Below are 23,252 nucleotides of genomic sequence, written 5' to 3' on the forward strand. Positions count from 1 at the left end.
GCATCCTCTCTAAACACCCTGCAGGCTAAAGTGGAATCCCAGCCACTCCCCACATATCACCCCATATAATGTTTGGGGACACATTTAGCACTTAGCCTGGACACGCAACATTTCTCTGGGTTTTTTTTTCCCCCACTACCACATGAGCTTTCTGTCTTCTCTCACTATGGTTTGAAAGTGTATCGCCACTTCAGGTCTTAATGGCAGCTTACATATCAGACGGGATGCACTGGCCTGGTGTAATCTGACTTGTCTTAATTACAGGCAGTATCCAGTAATAGGCTGCTACCGTAGATATCGGCCATTAGAGCAGTGTCTCTGGCAGAAGGAGTCTGATTGGCTACGAGGCAGGTGATAAAGAAGCCATGCCTCATTTCCCTCCAATTTTTTGTTCACACATCCCTGTATTAAAGTCAAGCGTGAAGATGGCAAAGGACTACGTTAACCTGATTTATGTGCCCTCATACTTGCTGGTAGTTAATCTGCCCCTCCTCATTGCATTGTCAGCAATCAGTGCATTGTCAGCAATCAGCAACCCTGACTAAGTGAATGATATTGCCGGATTTTAAGTTATTTCAAGAAAGTTTTGAATGCCAAAGTTTTCAATGAATGTCTCCTAAATTGGATTCCAAATCATCATCATCTTCTTCTTCTTCTTCTTCTTCTTCTTCTTCTTCTTCTTCTTCTTCTTCTTCTTCTTCTTCTTCTTCTTCTTCTTCTTCTTCTTCTTCTTCTTCTTCTTCTTCTTCTTCTTCTTCTTCTTCTTCTTCTTCTTCTTCTTCTTCTTCTTCTTCTTCTTCTTCTTCTTCTTCTTCTTCCATAAATGTTCCTGGATTTTTACGAGGAGTATGATCAGGCCTCGGATTTGTCTTTTTGGTTTTTATTCTAAAATTTAAAAACCAATCTGTGTTTGCGAGAAAGAATTCCAACAAGATGTTGTGCTTTCAAAAGGGTTTCATGTTATTCCCATTGCTATGTTTTACTCTTGTTTCTTCATTTACCCATACTGGATGATGCCCTGTGAGCTTTCTTTCTGCGGGGCTGGTGAAATGACAACACAAACTCTCAAAAATATAAGAATCCCGAAAAATATATTAACAAAATGTTTTTTTTATTGCTTTTTCTTATCAAATATATGGTGAACAATCTGAAAAAAGTATCATCTGATAATCCCACCTTCCAAAATGGTTCGAGTCATACTAATTCTGCAGCCTTTTTCACAGTTTTTTTTTTTTTTTTATTAATTTGCCCGCAAAGTTTTGTAGTAGTTAGGTTTCACTGACCTCTACTATTAAAGAAGTGCACACCTTGTGGGCACACTAGTAGCAGTAGTGGCTGGGCTGGTTTCGACCCACAGGCTACATATTTGACTCTCCTGATATAAATGATGACCAAGATATCGACGGTGGTTTCACAATTTTCTTCCACTTTCCTTGCCTTAGTTAGTAGCACAGCAGCATGTGATCTGATGCCATGATCTGTTTGAGTACTTCCACCGACAGCTTTCACCGTTCATTTCAAATGCCATAAACAAAGTCAAACCATTAAAGATAATATACCCATTATTAGTATGGAAATTAGAAATGGAATACCACCGAATGCTGAAAGCTTGTCACTTGAGTGACAGTTAAAGACACTCCTGGTTCAGTGCACTGTATTTAAGATATGTTTGATGTTTTTCAAACTCCATATTTGGCACATTATTCTCGGGTGGCAGCCCCACACCTTGTTGGTATTTAAGACAGATTTCAACGAATATTGCCGGATTGTGGCGGCGGTTGCATTTAAGGGTGCAGCTCTCTCATAACGGGGAGGTGTCGTCTGCTGACAGATCACTGTCTGGATGAGAGAGCACAGCAGCATCCCACCTCATTACCGTAGCAACACACTAACCGAGGGACCGACACACTGCTCGTCGTGATTAAGATGTAAATTTCCTCTAATTGGAATGTAAATTCATACATTTATATGAAGACGTCAGCTGTCACATTGCAATATTGTGTCCTTTTTTCTACTTCTCCCCTGTTCCCCAAGCTGGGACTAGGTGCCCGTAATCTGTATCATACTCCCGCAGCCTATCTTGGGATTTGCCGTTTGTTTAATGGCGGGTCCATTGTCCTGCATCCAGCCCGTCATTGTAATGCTTCCCATTCATGTTTCGGTGTTTTGTTGCAGTCTGATTTGCTCTCGCTACCTGTGTTTGTTCCTCCATGCATGGCTGAGCCGTCAGGGCTTTGGGGATGGGGGGGGGGGGACTTTGAGACGGGGCCGGGGTCATTGGGTGGCCGTATTTTGTGTGTGCATCGATTACTTCTGCTGAATGTTCTTCAATGCAAATAAGTCTGCCACTTTGAGAGGAAGCACATGTATCTGAAGTAATTAATTTTACCCTTGAATGCCAGCTGTGGTGTTGGTGTGATGTGTTCCAAATTGAGCTTTCTCACCAAAAAGGTGTTAATTTAGGGATTTGGCAGATGAAGTAAGTGTGTTTGCCAACATATATATGGACACTATAACAGAGATGTGTCATTTTTGTTCCGCCAATTCAAAGATCGTAACACAATATGAGTTTACAAAGGAACGGTACAGATTTACCTACAGTAATGTCTATTGTTGAATTTAACGCTATTTCCATTACACGGTTTTGTAATGATTTCAGCATAAATAACAACAAGAGGCAATGATTTGTAAATCTCACACACTCTCAATTTTATTCAAAAGGAACGTTGACATCATGACAGGATGTTAAGATCATAAATGTGAGACATTTTTAACTGAAAATATGACCTAATTTGTAATTAGCTGGCAGCAACGTGTCTCGACAAAGTGGAGACAGTGCCATCCTTCCCAACTTAAGTTGAAGTTTGCTACGGTGTGGAAAGCAAGCTGAGCAGCTGGAGTTTAGGAAGAAGATTGTTTTATTCTTCACAAATGGGAGTAGATCCTTCCCATACCTTGATTGAGGTTTCGTTAGTGACAAAAGCCACACACAGATCATTTATATCTCAAAGTGTTCCTGAGCCTACGTATTTGTTTCCAACTCATGCCTGTTGTTAATGCATGTGTTTGACACTTAAGAGCAAACAATGTTGTGAGCATTCAGGATCTACCTTCAACCATATCTCAAGCTTGGAAAGATTTCCCCAGACGTTACCAGTCACTTAACTGTTATGTACTATAAATGATGAAGTCTTGCCATTTTTTTGAACATTTTAGACTTTTTTCTTTATTAGTGATTCCCCCCCCCCCCTTTACCTAAAATACACTCTACCCTGCTCATGTTATGCCATATTAAGGTCTTAACTTGTTGCCAGTCATAATCATATTACGAGTTACAATTTCCTTGTTTTGCTGCTGCTGTCACAACTTTTTTTAATTGTGTTGTTGGTTTATTTTTCATATGTTGACTATATTCAGTCGTGAATGAAATATGGGTTCGAGAAATTTGCATATCTTTGCATCTGTTTGTTTTAACCTTTTTTTTTTAATGGGGCCGTACTTCAACTTTCTGAATAACAATTGTGCTTTTCTTTATTGCTTCAAAACAGACTATTTTGAGGAAATAGAAAAACAAGTGACATTGTTTATAATGGAGATAACCCTAGAGATAGTTCACATAACTCAGTCTTGAACTTGTACGATGTTTGATTTATACGAATGCTGACACATAGGACCTCAGGCAGGATACTAAGCCTATTTTCACACAACAAGCTTTACTAATACATGTCTGAACAGGTCATGTTGTTGAAGTGATCACCATGTGCCAAAGAATAATAGCAAAATATGACACCTGGTGTTCTCGTACAGGAGCAAGCAAAATATAATTTACATGAGTAATTACCTCAATTCAATTCAACTTTATTTATATAGTGTGAAATACAACAGCCCAGAACCAGCCCTAATAACTAAACTTTATCAAATGAAAAAGTTTCAAGCCTAACTTTTCAAAGCTGAGACCGTGCCAGCTTCCCTAGCTGACACTGGAAGCTTGTTCCACATGAGAGGAAAGCTGGAGCTTTTTAAATTCTATTCAAGATATAACAGGAAGGGTTTTTTTTTTTTTTTATGAGGATACCGATTATATTTTTCATGACACCATTGGTTAGTAATTGATTGACAGTTAATACTGGAAGGATTTACCACACTGATAAGCACTTTTTGGTTTGACTCATCCGTTTTAAGTGTCAAACATAGTTTAAAGTTTGCTACTATCAGGATTTGTAGATTTACCGATATAAGGTCATTTGCACAACATGCATGCAGTAGGAATTTTGCAAACACATGAAGAGAAATAGTTTTCCTTGTTTTGTTTTTCTTGCTAAAGGAGTTGCAATCTAAACACTGAATTAAATACACAGTGAATTCAGTAAATTGTTGTGCTGTCAAATGATTACAACATTTTTTTCAGATTAATCACAGGGTTGCTGTGGAATAATCTCAATTAATCATGATTAAATATCATTAATTTTTAATTTATATTATTTGCATTTCATTTTGCATGAGCAAACTGATGAAATAAGGGAATATGTATGCACTTAAAGTGTTTATTAAACACTTTTAATAGTTCATGTTCATGCCGCTGCACATGTGCAGCGGCATTCGCAAACGGCAAGTCTACTTGGACAAACTGCCCAAAATGCATTGGCAGAGACCGTTTAGGGATTTCTGCACAGCAGATTGGGCAAATGTGTTAAAATTGTTAATTAAATTAATCATGATTAATTAATCCATATTAATATTAGTTTTGGCAGTAATTGATTTTTCTAAAAAGATGCTATTATTCTCAAATCTATTTGGTTTTGGACAGTCAAAGTAAAATAATTAGTGCCATCAATCAATTAAAAAAATTACTAATCGCACAATTTTCTGGAATTAATCGCAATTTATCACCTTTTTTTTTTTACTTAAGACTAAAGCTTGTAGGGAATATTTATTCATGGCAAATCATGGAATTCATGTAGACTTAACACATAAACTATATTTAAATTAAAAGACTGTTTTTATAACTTCCTTTTAGCTTTGAGTGAATGCTGTTTCTTTTCAAGTTTAGCAAATAAATCAATGAATAATTAATTGAATAAACATCTTTCTTTTATCCTCTGACAAATAATATTAACAAAACCCAGATTTAGGTGTTAAGTGAAGTTCAAACTCATTGAGAATTTGAATATATCTGGAAACAAAGTTGTGACCACAAAGTTGCAATAATATACTGAAATACACACACGCACACACACACACACACACACACACACACACACACACACACACACACACACACACACACACACACACACACACACACACACAGGTGGTGGGAGGGCCACATACAGGAGGAAAAGAGGGGGAGGAGAAATTAATAATATCCTCCAGTTTTAGCAGTTTGTTGAGCGAGTGGTCAGTCAACATGGCAACCTGCTCTTTTGGTGTGCAGAATTACTTCTGTGGACCTTAAATTTAGCTTTACACAGTATGTAAATGATGTTTGCTTTCACGTTCCCCAACAGACGTCAGGTAACTTTTTAACGTTAAACTTTCTGGCTTAATATTATCGCATCATTGCTCGCTATTCTTCTGCTCTGTAGTCAGGATGCTGTACCAAGGGAGTTCAAAAAAAATTAAAGTAAACAAAACTGCGTAAATTGCATAATTCGGTTTTTTTAATGAGTTAAACATTTTAAATTAATTAATTAACGTGTTACTTTTTAACAGCACTAAAAACATTACATAAACCAAAATAAGTGCAATCATAACTTGTTTTGCAAAATAGAACTGACGTAACATGTTAAATCCTGCCCACTAGACATGTTTTGATGAATCGAAACAAAAGCAGGATGATTTCTTTTTGTTTGTATGTTTATGATCTGTACTGATCATGAAGTATTTCTGGGTGTGTCCTTGAGGATCTTGCATATCTTCTGTACATTCCTCTCAAGCCCAGGTAGTGTGTGAAATCTCAATGGTCATGCAAACCTTTCCAATAAAGAGCTTCAGCATTTGGAAGTTTCATTCCCACAGTTTTTCTCACGCTATTTGAGGAAGTGTTGATACACGAAAGTATGTTCACGTGTGTGAAGCTACAAATGGGCATCTAGTCAAAACAGAAAACAGAAGCTTCCGGACAATGCGATGTGTTTAAAGCACTTCTGTGAAGCCTACAGGACTCCATAGACCGCGTCATGCTATAAAAGTGAATCTAGATGCAGATTTGTGCTCAAAAGTGTTTTGGAAACAAACAAAAAAAATCTTAATTCTATCGCACAATACCAATAAGAAAACATCAGATTGTTTTCAGATTTGCTCTGCAGCAGAATACAATCACCTCAGTATGTAGTGAATGTCATATACTGTCTTTGCATATAAAGATGAACTACAATTCCTGGAGGTACTGGTATGTCACGGCCGTGATCTCAACTGAATTTCACCTATTAAAGCCACAGAAGATCTGTGGTTAGTCCTGAAATGTGTTTGAGACACCCTTCCTGCAAAAGTGTTTTTAGGTTTAAGCAGACGAATTGATGCTGTTTTGGGTGCAAAAGGTGGTCACACCAGACCCCGGTAACAACACCTTGACAGTGTTCTCACGTTACAACATTTTTCACAATGCTGTTGGTTTGAAGGAGTCTTCCGTGCCCTGTCACAGGTGAGAATGAAAAAAAAAAAAAAAAAACAATTTGATTTGAGGCCAGTAGAGTCTTGGGTTCTCATGCGATAATCTTGAGGCTGAGAGTTGAGTTGTACATCAGGAATTCTGACTATGCTGCCACAGCATGTCAATGGTACCGCACCCACCTGTGGCACCAGACCTGTGCAGCTTGTCCTCCCTCAATTAGCTTTCCATCAGGAAGGAATCCTAATAAACCTGCTCCTTTCACTTCCACTCCATCCATCATCTTTTGTTCATTACACCAAACCGACCGTGTGGAAAACTGACACGTTCCCAGTTGTTGTTCTTGTTAACCAGGAATCTGCCTCTGGTCAGGTGAACCACCCGGGTCTGTTCATGTGGGTTATTTGCAAGTTTGGGACGAGCACTTACCTTCTGGTGATTGGAGAGGAGCCTGCCGGGGGTTTCCTCACAGTTCCGCCCATCATCTGATTGTTTAAGTTATAGAATAGGAAGTCAAATCAATGTTTTGCCCTTTGGTTAACACTGAAGTGATTCATTAAACCCACGTTTCTCTCGGTCTTAAATTTTAATATTTGCCATTTTGGGACTCCAATGATTTTAGTCTGTTTCTTATATTCTAAACATGTCTTTTCATACTCTTCTATTCATGAATTTTTTAGGCTCTTTTATAATACAGCAAACCAGGCTTTGTTCACCATAATCACCACATCGGCATACAGGAGGAGAGGTAAGAATCAACTGGGGCAGAGAGAGACAAAGGGACAAACGGAGAAAGAGAGCGAGGGAGAGAGAGACCATTTTGTCCCCCAGGTATGACAGAGTCACTCATGCAGAAAGATCCCACATGGAAGGAGGTGGGAGAGGTGGGTGGAGGAGAGAGCGGGGGCATGAAGGAACTCTTGGCTTACTATCTTTGTTGGTACCTCCCTTCCCTGAAAACACATCTGTCTTCTCCTCCCTGCCACACACCTTCTCTGCATCCCTCGCTCACCCTCTCACTCCACCAACGGTGACTTTTTCGCTGTTAACGGCTTAAACTGTTTTCTCATATTGAGGGCACAAGTGTTTCTTGTCACATTTCATGCCACTTGCCATATTTCGTCAAACTTTCTGGGGATCAAGCTTTTTTGGCTGGCGGTTGGATCCCTTTTTAGCCTGGGTTTTTTTTTTTTTGGGGGGGGGGGTATCGGACACACCACAGTTACCATTATCCCCAAGCTGTCCGTCTTACATGCAAATATGTGTCAGCTCTACAGCGATCACCATTTTAGTCCACTGCAGAGCTATCTCATGGCTGCATGCATTAAAACAATTAAACTTTGCCCCTCCCCCCACCACAACAATCATTTGCGGATGTGTTGGGTGAAATTTAGCAAGAAATTATCATTTTCTGAATCACTTCACTCTGCTTGCTCTGTGTTTGTTTCATTCTTTCTCTTTCTCTGTCTCGTCTTTGAGCTCTTTAAAAGACTCTGAGCCCCCTGCATGTTCTTCTCTTTGCTTCTTTTCTCTGTACTTTTTTTCATCATTATCCAACAGCACTTTTCTGTGCGTGCAAATGCTTTCTGAACGGCGTCCTTTCTTCTCTTTCAGGCTGGATGTCATTGTTGCTGCCTGTGGGCTGGGTGTATTTATTTAGGGGTAATTGGTGTGTGGATGAGTGAGGTAATGAGGTGCATCCACACTTGGCTGCTCCCCTCCCTGAGAGCCTGAGACAGACGTAGCCTAGCTGGGCTCCGGCTTGAGCTGTACCACACTGCTGTCTCCGCCACACAAGCCAGAATGGCTCTTTCATACCCAGGTGGACAAACACAATCACTGGGGCTGATACCTCAATGAGGCGTCTGCAGTTTGAAGTGGTGTGTGTGTGTGTGTGTGTGTGTGTGTGTGTGTGTGTGTGTGTGTGTGTGTGTGTGTGTGTGTGTGTGTGTGTGTGTGTGTGTGTGTGTGTGTGTGTGTGTGTGTGTGTGTGTGTGTGTGTGTGTGTGTGTGTGTGTGTGTGTGTGTATGTGTGCATGAGTGCATATCCGTGTGTGCATGTGCTTGTGGGTCTAGAGAGTGAACAAAACAGTGCTTGGTTGTTTGCCTGTCTCTGTCTTGAGTCCTTGTTTGTCTTGCAGCTTGTGTTTGTATAAGTGATTTTCCCTGTGTGTTTGTAAGTGCATGTATATCAGGCTGAGTGGGTGTTCAATGGAGCTCGAGGAGGACCTTTGGCTCTCGTAGCCCCCTGCCAACCTCAGACTGCCCCTGATGTCCTGCAGAGTTACCTAATGATTTCACTTACACCTCCCTTATCTGTCTGGCCCGTGTGGCAGGAACTGTCTGACGCTTCAGCCTTTACATGCCATTTGCTGCCTCATATCCTGTGAAATTCAATTGCACAGCTCTGACTGCAGCCAGAGTAGGGGGATCTCCCTCTCTCTCACTTGCACTCTTACTCTCTCACTCTGTCTCTCTTCATTTGCTCTCTCCTCTTCTGTCCGCCGTCTCGCCCCATTTCTAAATACAAACATAAACCAGGCTACCATCAGACATTTCTCCACATAATGCAATGGCATTGATATGTTTTGGTCTTTCAAACGCTGACACTTCATTTCACCAGAATTTCAGTGACCCACTTTGAATGAGTGGTCGAAGTTTTCTATCTGAAAAGCTTGGATGTTTGCGGGCGCCCACAGGTGTTCAGGAGATAATATTATGCATAGATTGTTTTGTTGTTATCAGGGTAATTGGTGTGGACCTGCCAGCCTTTGATAGACACACAATTACTGTATGTGATGCATAAGTGGACTCATTTTAGGGCAGGATTTTGAGTTGCTAATGGTGCATTATTCAGCTTTTGGTCTGTCCCCAAAAGTGCCGGGCCAAATCAAACACGCCGCTCCAGGGTAATTGAGGCCCACTCCGCACCCCCTGCAGTGAGCAAGGCAGAACTGTAATCCCCTGACAACTCTGACTTGGCCCCAATCTGGCAGGCCGCCCATTTCCCAGCAAAACGCCTAACTCGGCATCAGGAGAATGAAGAAGCTGATAGTCACATTTGGACCGCTTTCCAGTTTCTGTTATTCTTTTCAACTCAACAGCGCTCTGTATCCATCCCCGCACTTAGTCCATCTATTTTTTTTTCTTCTAAACTTCGTAGAATATAATTGCACACTAATTACATGGCTCAAACTTATACTCTTACTCATTAGTTTTAACAAGCTTTTGTGGTTTCTTGATCAAAGGTTTCTGACAAATAAAGCTAACCACCCTAACCACAGATAAGCTTTCACTTTCTTTGAAAGTACTTTCCTTTCAAGTGCCCCAAAACTCCACAATGAAATCAAAGCCTCGGCAAGAAGAGAACATTTCAGCAAAGTTTTAGACATAGTCTTGTAAAGGTTGAGATCTATCTTCATTTCTTTTGATGATTATGTTAAAACAAAACAGTACAACTACTGCATTACTTGATCTGTAATTGTCTGTAAATTTAGGCACAGCACATTCAACACAAAAGTTTGTTTTCACACTAACTTGACCAATTGTCCAAAAAATCTTAATTTTTAGTTACAAATGTATATTAATGCAGTATGTTAATGTTGTAGCAACATCAGTATTCGGTATCAAAATCACTTATAACTCTAGTAAAGTTTTCCTTTGCTTTTGCTTGGTACAATTTTACCACAGTTCTTGAACGGTGTCTGCATTGGCTAGTATCATGATTATTCGTACATATCCCCGAGGCTGCTGTGGCTTGGTTGGTCGAGCATAAATGGATAAATGTATAGAAATGCTCCTTCAAGTGGATGAATGAAATAAGTTAAAGCTTCAAAATAAAGCTAAACACTGTTATACTGTCTACCATATTGTAATGCCAATCAAAGCTTTAGTGAAAGAGGTTCTGTAATATCTTGTGACCATTTGAAAATAATGACCTTTCATAATTCTATTTGATTGACAGCATTTCTTCTCATTTACAAAAACATGTTGTTGTTGTTGTTGTTGTAATATTATGAATAATATTTTCTGTATTTCTACAGCCTCTTATAGGAGTCGTTTGCAGTGAGGGAACAACATGCATTTAGCACTGTCTCCCTGATTTTCTACTTTAGCTTGTGTTCTCCTCAGGCCCCAGCTCACTGTTTTAATAGCTTCAGTAATGCTTCACAATTAACACTCAGCCAGCGCTCTGGGTTTGGTGTTTCAGGCTAAATGATAAAACACAAAACAAGAATTCCCCCCTCACCCACGGTGCTTTGAGGACCTAAGGGTTGCGGGGAAAATGGAAGGTGGTGAATTTTCTGACAGGGTAGCCGAGGTGATGTCTCATTCCGTCTGACATCTTGAACACCCTAAAGGTGGCTTTGCCAACAGTCTACCCAGGAAGCACCTCACCTAGCTGTGGCTAAATTTACACAACCACCTGCCCACAGGGAGGGTACTAGAGAGGAGCGCAGAGGTGGAGGTGGAGTGAGGATTGAGGGTAAGTGGAGAGGAGGGGGAGTAGATGTTGGGGCAGCTGAATTGTGTTTGTGTGCCAAGCAGTCCACTGCATAATGTATAATAAGTAGCTATGCAGAACGTAATTTGTGATTTAAATCAAGCATGTCGTATTTGAGATTTTAATGCAAGATGGTTCATAGTTCACATGTTTCTTTCATGTTCTGGTGCTCTCTTTTATGCAGTTTGTTTTAGTTTGTGAAGCTAAAAGTTTGAATCAAAGTAGAAAATACATTTCGAATCGCAGTATTCCCGTCTTTGTATTACATTTTTCAACTACCACCTTTCCGAGTATAAATCCACTAAGAGTACATCGGCATCCCTTTCATCACATCCCGCTGTATAACTGAGACACTCATTTCAGAACGAAATGACCAAAGCTGTCAGATGTTGAATTAATGCAACGAATACATGAATAATATCTAAGCTCAGCCTGACATAAAATGCAGTTCTCCTAATTCATAAAAACATCTCATTTGCTTCACGAATGATCAAATTGTCTTTTAACTGGAGCAATTTATTGTGGATTATATAACCGAGGACAATATTTGATCCAAAAGTATTTCAGAAAAGTAAGTGAGTGGTGTAAATGAAGAAATTTGAATGTAGTAATTTAAACCAGCATGTTCTGCTTCGACTGATGGTTGCTCCTTGACTGATTGCTGTTTATTTGAGTGTAATTGTCGCAGCTATGTTTACATTTTTTTTCCACTTCAACGTCGATATACAGATTGGATTAAAAAAAAAACAATCTATAGCAGTAAATTCTTTTCACATTTCAAAAGGTCAAAATCTTAAATTGCCCCTTTCTCTGACAAATGCTTGACAAATTTAAACTATGAACTGTCTCTTTATTTTTGATAAAATATTACCAGGATCAAATGAAAAGGCAAAAACTCAACTTTTGAGCGTTTAAACTGTAATTTATGCTTTTTATAAATTTACTGAAAGCCTGCATATATTGAAGCTCTCAAGACAGACAGTCCAATAGAATGGTAACAATTCCCGATGCTCCCTAGTGGCAGAGTTCAGGCCGTTTGCCTGTGGGCTGATGTGGAGTGAATGGCCTTAGGGGCTCTAGGCTGGTCTATGTGTGGCCCGGCTGGTCCAAGTCAGCAGTAATGACTGGCTTTGGCCAGCATGCCTGTTAATGTGAATGGGGTTACTCTGGGCAACACCTTTTCAGCTGGGTCCTATGAAGTTCCCAGTATGGTGGTCTTTGTCCACACAAGGGCTGTCCTCTCAGCAAAAAGGGCTTCTTTTTTGTGAGGACTATCAACCAGTGATGGATTACACCCACCCCCCTTTATTCATCCAGGCAGACTAACAGACACGGATGTGCACCAGCGTACACATGCACTCTCAGGCTTATGTATAGTCACAAAGATATCAAAACTGTCACAAACATAAGCAGCATATTAAGGTGAATGGGTATACATATCAATTTTAATGTGTCACAGGCTTCTTTCGACCCTCACTCTGTCATGTGGCTGAAATCCCACTCAGATTATATATTTTCTTTATTATCAACTTGCTTCACCGTAACCCCCACCCCTCTGTGTCTTGCTCACTCTTGACTCTCCTCCCTTTTTATTTTTGCTGACTCTCAAACTTGTAATTGCATACTTGCTTCCTGAAGATTAGGAACAGGTAAAGCCATAATCTTGTTGAGGTAATTCCCAGTTCGAGGAACTGACCAGTGATTGCTATGCATAGTATAATATTCGATTTATCTCCTTTCCTGTAAAGGATGTTTTCTCCTGTTCTTTCTTCTTAAGTTTTATTGGAACATATTTCCAAAGCCGGAGTGCTGTGTCAGGCAGGTCTCCATCCATACAGGATGGTGGTAAATCTGAAAGAGTTTCAAAAACCTTCAGAGACAATGTTGAAATGATTGTGCACAACACAGGAGACATCTTAGATGAAACTGTTTTGGATCAGGAAGAAGATCCTTTGCTCACTCACCTCTGGTCTTTTGCAAGCATCCTGTCTGAGTATCCCCTCCCACCCAAACCCAACAAATCCAGCCCTCCCAGAGGGTCAGCCACTTACCCAGGCTGACACAGTAACCTCCAGACGACCTTGCGCTTTGCCAAACGTTATGCCTGTGCACTGTGTGAACTCTTATCACAGCACAAATAACGGGGGAAATATAGGACTTTGTGGTGGAGGAGTTCGGAAAACGCTCGATGTACCAGCCTGCTTTGTGCCCTCATGTTGTAAATACCCCTGTGTGACACATGCATATGAAAGTGGCAGTGTGCGTCTGTCTGTTTTTGTACATGGTTGTACGCACTTGTAGACTGAGTGCCATACTGAAAAGTATGTTAATTATACATGAGAAAATATCTTTGGCAATGCTAAGGCTTTTAATAATTTTTTTTTTTTGTGGTCACTGAAATCCCACCAATGAGTCAGTTAGTGCAGAGATGTAAGAAGAATTAAATTTCTTTGATTTCTTCTTTGTATTGAACTGTTTGACATTTAACTTTGCACAAAAACACAAATGGAGGTTCTGCTATTTATTAGAGTGTGAATCTTAATAGGATTTGGAGGTGATAGCAGGATGAATTTTTAGCCTTTGCTTTAGTTCTACTAGTTCTTCAAGCTAAACTAAGTTGAATGGCCCATATTCATATCAAGGTCGCAGAAAACAAATTGTATCAGTGCTCCCGATTTAAGATTTTGTCCAAATGTTTAATGTGTCATAATGTCTAAGTCAATGAATGTATCATACTCTCCCACCCAGTTCTATATTTGTTGTTTGTAAAAACTCTGAAAGTCTCCTGAAAGTTGATAATTAAGCTCAAAATATGAAAAGACACAGTATTTGACCTGAAGACAATTGCTCAGCATTAACTCTTTAACTGTGTTTAATTGTTTGCTTTTTTAATTATTCCCAAAAATATTTTGAATGTTTTCCTGTAATAATTATAGCAGGGCATCTCTATAGTGTAAGAAAGCATAGTCCCACCAAACCTCTCGATCGTGTTTTAACCTGAGGAGATATATATCAGACTCACAGTTTGAGGGGTGAAATGTGTGTGTTTGAGGGGTGGAGGGCATAAGAGGTCCCCCAGATATGCTGTCATAACCCATGCAGCCGCACTCTTTGCTATGGGCCTATTAGTAGTGAAGGCAGCACTTAGATATGTTTGTACTCTACGCCCTCTATCCCTCTCCCTTTTTCCCCAGGCACCATGTCACTCCAGGGGCAAAACCAGCACTCCCTGGCTGTGCCCAAGTCCATAACACCAACTAAACCCCCCCCACCCCCACCCCCGTTTTTACTATCCACCACCACAAAGGTCAACGTGCCCTCACCCTGCAACGCCCACGGCCCGTACCAACACTGCCCTCCAAAGAGAAACAAAACTGAACTGAAAAGAGACAAAATGGCCCCACGCTGCCTCTCTTGTCAAAGCTTTTGACAGGCCCGAGCCAAGGACCCCAGAGGAGGGTTCAGTTGGAGACGATGATGACGGAGATAACAAGTCAAGTTGTTGTGTTATAGAACAGTTGCACTTTGGCCCTTGTTTGTCCATTTGGTTATTCAGAAGTACCACAGAGCGAACTGATTCCCATGCATGTCATGTTTAGCAACATGACAGAAACTATCAAATGCTGCTTTTTATCAGTCTGTGGAGCGTGAAGGGTAAGTGAAGAGCTAGCTGTTCAAGAGAGCAGGAATAAACATTCCATTAGGTATTACAAACCTTGAAATATTGCCAGCTAATCAATTTCCTGTTTGGACATGCTCATCTTTTAATGAAATTCAGTCCATTATTAGTCCCTTACCATTCTTCCAGTGTTTGGGAATATAATTACATTCAAAATGCTTACTCATCCTTCTGCCTGCCTGCTGCCTACTCTGTCAGATGCATTAGGCTATGAAGCAGAAGAGATGAGGAGCCTGTGTCTGTATCTGTCTATCTGTCAGTCCGCCTGACTGTCTGTATGCCTGCCTCTCAGATTATCCTGGATCAGGCAGCAGGTGACATGTGAGCAGGTGACCATCACCCAATTACCAAAAAGAAACTCGAGAAGAGCTCCTGTTTATTTTGTATGTTTCTTTCTTTTCCTCCCCAATTCTCCTTTTGACCTGCTTTTTCAATTTTAAAAAAAAAAGAATACATAAAACATTCATTGAAGTAAAATGTAATAGAGCAGGAAGATATTAATCGAGAATATGTAACAATTCCAGTGTAATCCACTTTTTTTTTATTAACTTTAAATGCCAATGAAAAGCCTTCTTGAAAATTGTCCAGAATGCCAATAAAAAGTAAAAGTATTTTCAGATTTGCTCAAGTAACCAGAGAATACTTTTTTAACACCCCCCCCCCAAAAAAAAAAAAACCCAACTAAAGCTGAATTTGAAAGACTTCTCTCGTCAACAGGTTATTCGTAGGGCAAGGCCAGCGATCATCTTACACTCATTGTTACCGAGAAAGAAGAGGAAGGTAGCCCTTCTTCTTTGCTTTTGTTAGGTGCAGGTGGGCTTAAATTACCGAAGTGATGGGATTTATGCCGAGTTGTTTCTGCATTTTTTCTTTCTGGCTGGGTAGCGGAAGTATTCTCTGAAATTGCCAGAGTAAATGTGATGATAGTTTGCTGCTCGAATAGAAAAAGCACATCACCTCATTGTGTGGGTTTTTGGCATGCTGGAGTCAATACTAGTTCCTATAGGTGCAGCAAATGATTTCCCACACAATGCGGTGTAACTTTAGAGGTGCGAGGGATTATGCCACTGGAAGCTGATTTAGCTTGGTTTAGTGTCTGAGCAGACCAGTAAAGTCTGGGATTTATCTGCTAGTGTCAGCCGAGAAACTTTCTGCTGCCATTTTGACCCTTGGCTGGTTGTAGAAATGGGACTGGAAATGGAGGACATTGACCCAGTGTCATGGGCAGATTCAAACATTAGTTTACAGTGGCTGCGCTGCAGCCGTGACACACAGGAAAATGAAATTGGCAAACTGTATCACCTTAATATGACCCCTATCTGTAAATGCTTGACTTTGGCAGAGTCCAATAACTGGAATTTCTTCAGCATCAGTAACAGCATGTCGCCCTCCTTTTTTTTTTTTTCTCTGATTATGACTTCAGCTTAGTGATGCAATATTTATTTTCTCCCGTTACACTTACTCAGCAGTGCTTATCAAACGCTGACTAAATTAGTACAATGATTGCGTTAAGCAGGTGTTTATGGTAAATATCGTGTCACTTCCATGACCATTTTCCATCATCAGCTAATCTGATTGAAGGAGCCAGACCAGTCGTCATGTGTTCCAACAAGGTGTTGGGTTTCCCATAGTCCTAAGCAGTACAGTGACACAGGCCTTTTGAAAGTGTGGCTAAAACTCTATGGAAGAAATGACTCGTTAAATTAGCACCTAATACTCCAGTCATTAGCAAGCCGTTACCACCAGTGGAATGCCTTTGAAGGAGCTGCTTTGTGAGAGTGTATGTATGTTCTGTATGCGCCGGTTCTTAACTCACAGTTGCATTGAACTGCAGCGCACTGAAAATGAAACACTCGAAACCGTGATTTGATTGCTCCGCTGACCCATAATGTCATATCTGGAAACAAAGTGTAGAGATTGTAAACCACCGAGCAGCATGAAACGCCGTATTCTTTAAGAAGCGGGTCTTTGGGGTTCTCGGTAAGCTGAATGGAATTGTCCATTGTGGGGTGATATTAGTAACCCTCTTAGGCAAAGCTAGTCTGTGGGCCGGCCCCGAGGGCTCATTTCAAGTGCTTAGCGCTCGTTTGGAGCTTTGTCACCCCTCACCCTGTTGCCAGCATGGCCCCAGCCCCTTTGGCTGTGGAGCGGCGCTGAACCACAAACCTTTACCCCTGCCCGCCACCAGGGAAGGAACACTGACATCACACACACAAACACACACACACACACACACACACACACACACACACACACACACACACACACACTCAATCGCGCTAACATTGTGGCACACATCCATTTTCACATCGGCCCCTCCACCACTGCACTGTAGCCAATGGTCTATTTTCCCGCCGTCCACTCCCATCCAAGACCCCCATCCCACCACTTCCCCCTTCTTGTGTGTTTTTTTTTTTTCCTCCCTCTACACCCTCACGAAGGTTGCCAGGCAGCAAAGAAAGACTTCACACACACATACACCCCACTATGCCTCTGAGGGTTTTCCGGATGTCCTTGTTTACATCATAGAGTGTGCAGGTCGTAGGGAAGCAGACAGAGCTTCCCTGACTGTCTGAGTCCTGCACTGAACTCCATTTATTTCGTGTCAATGCAAGTGATCGTGGCAGCACTGCAGGTGTGGCGCCCATGCTAACGTCAGTTACATTATAATTGGTTTACATTTCTAAAACAAGGGTAAACGTGTTCACATCTTAGGCTACAGTTGTCCTCGTTCATTGAAGAATAACAAGAAGTTTGGTTTTTGTTGTGGAACTGAAAATAAGAGAAGTCATTGTGGCGGTGCTAACCAGTAGCAGTTATAAGCTCTAAATATTGGCTGTCAGTGATGTGTGCAATGGTTGCTGTTACTGGGCTGTCTTTTCCCTGTGTGTGTCAAACCGATCGATTGGTTTTGTCTGCTCCTCCCTCCCAACTTTGATGTTACCATTGATTGTTCTCATCTGCCCCTGAACTCAAAGGTTAGAGGAGCTGAGCTGCACTTCTGGATTGCTTTGACCTTCGCTCTGCACATGCTCAGCAGGTTCACAGAGCCCAGAGCCAAACAGACACGGTGTAGCCAGGCCCGTGGGTGCGTGACAGGCAGACAACGGTGTGATGTCTTTTTTTTTTTTTACTCACCCACTGAGGATGATGTATATGTGATTGATTTTTCTTCTACGCCTCTCTCTGCCATGTTTCCGCTGCAGTGCGCTAAGCAGGACTGAGTCCAGGCTTGATCAATGCATTGTTTTTCTTTTTCAATCACACTTGAGTGAGCTGAAGACACGAAAGGTTACACAGGTGAGGTTTGGCAGAGGCGGAAGCAGAGCAGAGCTTCTGGAGGCACCCGCAAGGCCGTTGTACAAGTTTGGATAGATGTTTGTCTGTGAACTAGGAGTTAGAGGGAGAGTTAAACAAACGGAAAAGTTGACCAAATGTATTATCTGAGTGCATATCAGCATTTTCTTGTTGTATTGTGAGTATTCTGTCAATATCTTTCACAGTGGCACAAATGGCTTCTTGCCAACAAGCACAAAAGCAAGGTGTTAAACATTAAAACATTTATTTATTTATTTTATTTTTTTAAAGACCACGTGACCATGATATGCCCGCGATCTTTCTGCCATGGGAGCAGGAACGCAGGACTTTATATCTGACATGGGCATCAGTGATTTAAAAACAGACTGAGGTGTTTCAATGCTTCTCAGAAAGCAGATTTAAGAAAAGGGTGTAAGTGGTCTTCCCCAGAGGGGTGAAGAGCATTGCGTAGTCTTGAATTATCTCTCAATAATGATGCTGTTAAACCCTGTACCCAAACACCTAGTCATTAGGAAAAAGATAAGTATCTGTGGGAATGGAAGGTCTTCTCTAAAGCTGGATGTCTGGAGGGGGTAAGGATGTGGTGGCGGGGGGGGTTTAGATGGCTGGGCTGGGCTGGGCTGGGCTGGGCTGGGACTGCAGGCTGTGACCAGCGGGTTTCAGATGTCACAGCAGATTCTTTCATTGGCAAATTACAGGATTTACCTTCCCTTGTACCCAGAATGGCAGTATTCACATTCAACTTCCTCGATAGACACTCGAGCAACGTGCTACTCAACACCATTGTCGGTGGCACACTTGACTCCTGAGATACTTCACCTCCTCTCACGCTCTCGTAAGCTCTTCAAGACCATTTCATGGAGGGCCATTGGCGGCCTTTCAAGCCGGTTCTGGAGAGCGCAAAGCGGTGTAGCCCCTCTTAAGCTTTCTAGTAGTTAGTATGTTGGTGTTAGGGGGGGGTTTACATAAGTGGCCCTCATTAACCTCTTAGAGCCTTTGTGCTTTGAGTTTGGCACAGGGCTGCTCCACAGATAAGCTTTACTGCAAAACAGCTAAAAGACTTGATTGACTCTGGTATTAGCCCGACATAATCATCCGTGTTACAGTGAAGTAGTCAACACAAGCGCAAACAACGTTTACCTGTTTTGTTTTGTTTTTTCCCTCAGACTGCCTGAAGACACAATCGTCTTGTACCTCATAAATGTGTCATTTACTATGCTATATATTACTCTCCAAAACAGTCCGACCTCACCAAACACACAGACACACACATAAATTCCCTGTGAGTTGTAACAGACCTAAAGCTCTCTGAAGCATTTAGCAGCACGCTAGCAGGTTTACTCCGTGCTGCTGCCAGTGCTGAGGGGAGTGCTGAAGCATCTAATGCAATTTCAACCCAACATGGCTCTCTGTGAATAAGCATCACCGAAGTGTACCATCTACTGTATGTTGATCCAGTAGTGCTTGCGTTTTGCTCCATATGAGTGATCTAACATTCTGCCCCCTCCTCCCCTCTTCTGTTTTCTGTAGCGACTGCACTTGCCTCCAGACTTGTCTGAGACCGTGAGTCGGGTGAGTAGGGGCGAGCTGGCAGGAGCCGCCGCCACCACGGCCGCAGCCTGTGGCTCCGGCACTTCCGGCAACAAACACCTGGACTTCTAGAGCTCCCACACAGTCGCCATGGGCAACCAACACCTGGAACGCCACAGCGTTGTCCTCTTCACTGCGGCGACCAGGTTGTTCCCTCGCCCACGTCACGTCAACCGCGATAACCCTGCCAGCCATTACCACCTGCCAACTGGCTCAACCAGGGGGGAAGATCTAAACGTTCAACAATAGCCGTTCCCTTAACCGACATATTTCATTATGCATCTTAGACCTTTTTTTATATGAGCATACTCTTCACTCTTTCCCCAAGTCTGATGGCAGACAGTGGCTTGTTCCAAGTGTATTTTACGTATGTCTTTAGCTCTCGGCTTTCTTTTCTCCCTGTAAGTTGCTCTGAATTTCAAACCCTATGGTTTTGAGAAATGTTATAGGAAGGCCCGTGAGTGGCAAAGTGTCTCGTGTTTCATCCAATTAAAATTCAAGAAGGAGAATTATTTAAGGTTGATACACTGTGTGTTGTTCTCTCTCTCTGGGGATTTTGTTTACAAGTAAAGTGTAATCATGAAATATTTTTAGTCTTTACAGGCTCCAGCTCGGCAAACATTAAATAATTTAACTCAGCTCCCGGCTTACTTTACAAAGTAAGCCACTTTTGCTTTTCTTTTTTTGCCGCTCACAGTGTTATTACTCAAAGATCAAACATCATTTGTAGAATAATGACTTGTCCATTTATGAAATTGAATTAAAACAAAAATGATAAACATGATGAACCCGACACACGCTCTTTCTTTCGTTTTGACTTTGCTGCACCACAAAAAAAAAACTCTGAGGCGAAAGCTGACTGCTTGCGACTGCGCAAGTGTGTCATGAATGACTGACCTCTGGTCTGCCTGACTGGTTTCATGTTGGAATAGGGATGCTTCCATCTGACCCTGAGACTGTGCCGGTGAGCGACGTCTACCTCCAGTAAGCAGCGCAGAGCGGGAATGTGGGCAGAGGGTAGGAGAGCTGGGCTTGGGTGCAGGCTTCACACCTCATCAGGCATGTTTGCTGGATGAGCTGCTTTGCCATGACAAGCCCAAAAGAACAAATTAGGTCAAATGGTGACATCGAGAAACATAAAAAAAAAAAAAAAAATACATGAAAAATTAAATGTTTCATTTTTGTTTTCCTCAGTCTGCTGCTGATGCCAATTTGAATAATTTCCCCAGTAAAAACTGGCAGGATTGGTAACCGCCTGCAACAGATTTTCGGAGAAGGTAGTGTTACCTGACAGCTTCATACGTGAATGGAGCGCTCCTAATGTCAAGTTTATGAGAGGGCCAGAGATATACAGGTGAGTGAAAGCTTGTGTTGCCATGATAAAAACACTTCTCCGAGGTATTGTTTTTGAACAGCTGACATATTCAGGGTACAGTTTTAAGGTCCATTAAAATAGAGCCCAATTGTTTTGGCATGTGTTTATTTTCATCTTTTCTGGCGTGTCTCTTTGTTTTTACTTTTCAATCCTAAGTTTTTAACCACACTGCGGCATTTCTCTCTTTGTCCCGATAAGTTCAAAATTAGCTAAGTTTTATAATGCTGGTTTCTATTATATACGTCACAAATGGAAGGGTTGTCACATTTCCACACAAGTTGATTTAGAAAATGAGTGCACGAAAAGCCAGGTTCAAAACTTCTAATGTTGATAATGTATCTAAAAAAAATTGTTTTCTTTCGATTTGAGGGCAAGTATAACAGTGTTTGTAACTTTGGAGTCATTAAAATGTCATAAATTATTATAAACCTCTGAATGCAATTATACAAACGTATTCAGCAATGGGACAAAATTACCATTTCCATCTACCATGGAAAGAGTACAGTAACGTATCACCTCATTTTAATCTTCCAGCTTAAATGCCTAAAGTTGTTGAAAACATTTTTTTTTTCTATTTTACTCATTGAAGTAAGGTGCCGTAACAAATCACTCTGGATTTGTGACTTATTTTGCAGGACCTACGTCTTGAAAGAACATCACACACAGCTATGGGGGGAACCTGCTTGTGTAATTGTGTCTCTGGCAGCTGCTGCTTATGACCTATTGATTTTTAACTAAAGCCGTAGCTGCACTGGTTAAACGTGATATTTTAAAGGTTTTGTTATCGCAAGAATAATTTTTTACAACCAACGGAAAACCTCTGTGTTTGAGTTTAAAATAGTGCCTCCTGATTTTTATGTCTGCAGTGCAGATGATGTAATAAAGGTCATCACACACCTCAAATACAAATTGAAACTCAAAAGAATAACACAATGACTAATATAGCTCTTCCATCACAGTGTGAAAAGAACACACAGATACAGAAAATGAGAGTGTCATCTTTTGTAAAGTGCTGTAAAAATCCACATTTAAAATTACTCAAGGTCAGAATTGCTGGTTAATCAAACTATTAAAAGGATGTCACCTAGTACAAAAGCTCTCAGTAACTTTAAAAGCAACTTGTGTTGCCTGACTGTGTTCTGAGTGAGAATTACATTTAAACCATTTTATCTCAAAGCTGTGTATTATTTAGACCTCCACTAATTGCAGCCTTTCTTGCATTTTGAATCACTCTCTCATTCGCTCTCTGCAATTATTAATGTTCCTCCTCTGTCTCGGCGCAATCATCTCGTCTGTCTCCCCCTCCAGAAACAGTGTTCCTCCATTTGTGTGATAAACTGGATTAAATGAGTAGAGAAATTGCATTAGCTCCGGTTAAAAAAAAGAAAAGAAAAAAAATCTGATTAACCTCCAATCCTCAAACTTCTGATTGGACTATTAAACACTGAGCGATATGTGTAAATTCAATTAATTCATTTGGGATGATGTCTCATGCCGTTGCATGCAGTGTGAATGTTACCTCACCTCGCTCTCTCCTGGACAGCGTTTCCTTTTAGATGGTCTCTCACTCGGTCTACATACCCCTTCAAGTCCACACGCACACACACACACACACACACAAATCCCCCCCCCCCCCCCTCCTGCTGAGGCAGCAAGTGAAGCAAAATAACTCACTCTGCCACACAATCGCTCCTCTGCCTCGCTCTAGGCACTGACTGCTTTATTCCATGACTTTTTTTTAATTCTTTTCTCTCTCCTCCTCTTCATTGGTTCTGTTTTTTTTTTTTGTTTTTTTTCCATACCATCGTAACTCTACTAAAACAAGAGCCTTGGTGGTGAATTGCTTGACCTTTCCCATTGTGTTTGTGGTGTTGTGCTGTGTGGTCTGTGTTCGACCGCATACATCAAGGCAGGCCTGTTATATTGGACACCTTTGTTCAGTGGGAATTAGACATGTTGTTATATGTATCTCAGGCTTTGTTGTATTTAACTGTAACTTGTTAACATTACAGTTATTTGGATTTTCAGCAATAATGCGTTTTGTGTTGTTTCTACTTGCTTCGTGCGCACTGACACAGCATTGACCAGGCAAGAAGTCTTTCTTTAAGACACAATTTTACTGTACAAAATGTTTTATAGTTTTCACAAAATACATTTAGAAAGCTCCATTTTAAAT

The 23,252-nt window shown here is 41.2% G+C and overlaps 1 protein-coding gene across 1 annotated transcript in view; it reads left to right on the plus strand.

Annotated features, from left to right (window-relative positions):
* The window catches only part of elp4 (elongator acetyltransferase complex subunit 4), a gene marked incomplete at its 5' end in the record, with an annotated part of 53,059 nt that extends 32,647 nt beyond the window's left edge, over positions 1–20,412 (plus strand). The window contains one exon of the mRNA XM_080495533.1: positions 19,642–20,412. Coding sequence (XP_080351659.1) covers positions 19,642–19,773 — 132 coding nt within the window. The 3' untranslated portion in view covers positions 19,774–20,412. The remainder of the gene's footprint in view (positions 1–19,641) is intronic.
* Positions 20,413–23,252: the final 2,840 nt, after the last annotated feature.

Source organism: Blennius ocellaris, assembly GCF_963422515.1.
Source record: "Blennius ocellaris genome assembly, chromosome: 1".
Lineage (NCBI taxonomy): Eukaryota > Metazoa > Chordata > Actinopteri > Blenniiformes > Blenniidae > Blennius > Blennius ocellaris.